General features: G+C 39.8%; 2 protein-coding genes across 3 annotated transcripts in view; both read right to left on the bottom strand.

The window, feature by feature from the left end:
- LOC106879000 (G-protein coupled receptor 183-A) overlaps positions 1-1,662 on the bottom strand; it is a 269,907-nt gene that overhangs the window by 48,164 nt on the left and 220,081 nt on the right. The gene's annotated exons all lie outside the window — the stretch shown is intronic.
- LOC106878979 (protein MTO1 homolog, mitochondrial) overlaps positions 1-1,662 on the bottom strand; it is a 353,585-nt gene that overhangs the window by 311,071 nt on the left and 40,852 nt on the right. Inside the window, exon 9 of the mRNA XM_052973413.1 lies at positions 560-635. Within this exon, the coding sequence (XP_052829373.1) occupies positions 560-635 (76 nt within the window). The remainder of the gene's footprint in view (positions 1-559; positions 636-1,662) is intronic.

The following is a 1,662-nucleotide window of genomic DNA, read 5'->3' as shown; positions in this document are numbered from 1 at the left end:
AAGTCAGTTGAGCGACAGACCTTCTACGTGACAACTCCTCGCTCCTCAACGAAGCACTCTTCACCACGATGCCTTCGATGGTGATAGCTACTTGCTTCTCTGGCAGGCATCAAGGAAGCCCTTAACCTTCCATTACCAAATTACTACTTAATCAGCAGCTGCTAGGCTGAATGATGACAGGAATTGTGAAACCAAGCATCATCAAAAAAAAAAAAAAAAAAACTTATTTTTATTGTTGTAAAATTGTTCTAATGTCTCTTCGTCTCTTCATATAAAATGCTGTTGAAAGGTGATTGAAATTGAAATAGAAACCAAATTCGACGACTGGCCACCCATGCCAACCTCTCCTTCATTGGACACTAACAACTACAACAAAAGCAACAGCAAACAATAACAGCAGAAAGATAAATAGCAACAGAAACTACAACTACAACAAAAGCAACAGCAGCACCACTGCTAACACTACTGCCAACACCTCAATCACTGCCATATTTAATCTTAACATATACGTAAAGAGTTTAGTGTCTTCTGTTGAAATCTAAGCAATGTTTTGTGGCTTACCTTCAGGTTCAAGCCATACTGGATGGCTTTTGGGCCCAAATCTCATGATTTTTGCTTCAAAGGACGGACAATACCTGGAAAAACAACAAGAAAAAAGCAATAAGAATAATTGTTTATAATATTGGACCCTAGAGTTTGTGACTCTGATGATTATGAAGGACCAAGAAGGTACAGTGAGTCTGGATTAAGGAATCTTCATAGAAACACGTGTAGGAAGAATTCTAGTTGATTACGTTGACCCCAGGGATTTGAGGCTTGACTAGTGACTAAACGATAACTACTACTGTGACAATTAATTAATGGCAATAATTATAACAACAACATTTAAGAAGAGAGAGAGAAAGAGGGGGAGAGACAAAGAAGAGAGATTTAAAGGGGGATGTGGGGTGAGAGAGACTGAGAAATTGAAAGAGGAAGAGAGTGAGAGTGATGGAGAGTGAGAGAGTATGAATGCACGAAGCATCGGTTGAGAGGGTGGGAATGAAAGAATAGGATAAAGAGAGAGGGTGGGAGGAGAGAGAGGATTAAAAGAGAGAGAGAGAGAGAGTAAGAAAGAGGTTAAGAAGGAAAAACAAAGAAAGCGACAGAGTGAAAGAGAGAAGATTAAAAGAGAAAGACGGTAAGAAAGAGGTTAAGATGGAAAGAAATTGAAAGAGAGAAGAACAAAGAAAGAAAGAGACTGAGTGAAAGAGAGACGTAAGAAGGAATGAAATGGAAAGAGAGAAAGATAAACAAAGAAAGAGATTCAGTGAAAGAGAGAGGATTAAAAGAGACAGTGTGTAAGAAAGAGGTTAAGAAGGAAAGAATTTGAAAGAGAGAAGAACAAAGTGTGTGCAAGAGAAGAGATTGAAAAAGAGGGGGGGGACTAAATTGGTGAGAGAAAGAAAAGGGGAGAGGGGAAGATGAAAGAAGGGGTGAAGAAAAAAACAGACAATGAGGGAGAAGGAGGAGGAAGTGAGAGAGAAGGGGGGGACAAATGTGAGAGAGTAGGAGGGTAGTGAAAAAGAGAGTATGCGAGAGAGAGAGAGAGAGAGAGAGGGAAGAAGGTAAGAGTAAGAGAAAGAGTGAGAGAAAGAGATATGCAGGTAGGGGGGGAGTTTT

The sequence above is a fragment of the Octopus bimaculoides genome, chromosome 15 (assembly GCF_001194135.2).
Source record: "Octopus bimaculoides isolate UCB-OBI-ISO-001 chromosome 15, ASM119413v2, whole genome shotgun sequence".
NCBI lineage: Eukaryota > Metazoa > Mollusca > Cephalopoda > Octopoda > Octopodidae > Octopus > Octopus bimaculoides.
The sequence above is the reverse complement of the archived record's forward strand: the minus strand, read 5'-3'. Positions and strand labels throughout refer to the sequence as shown.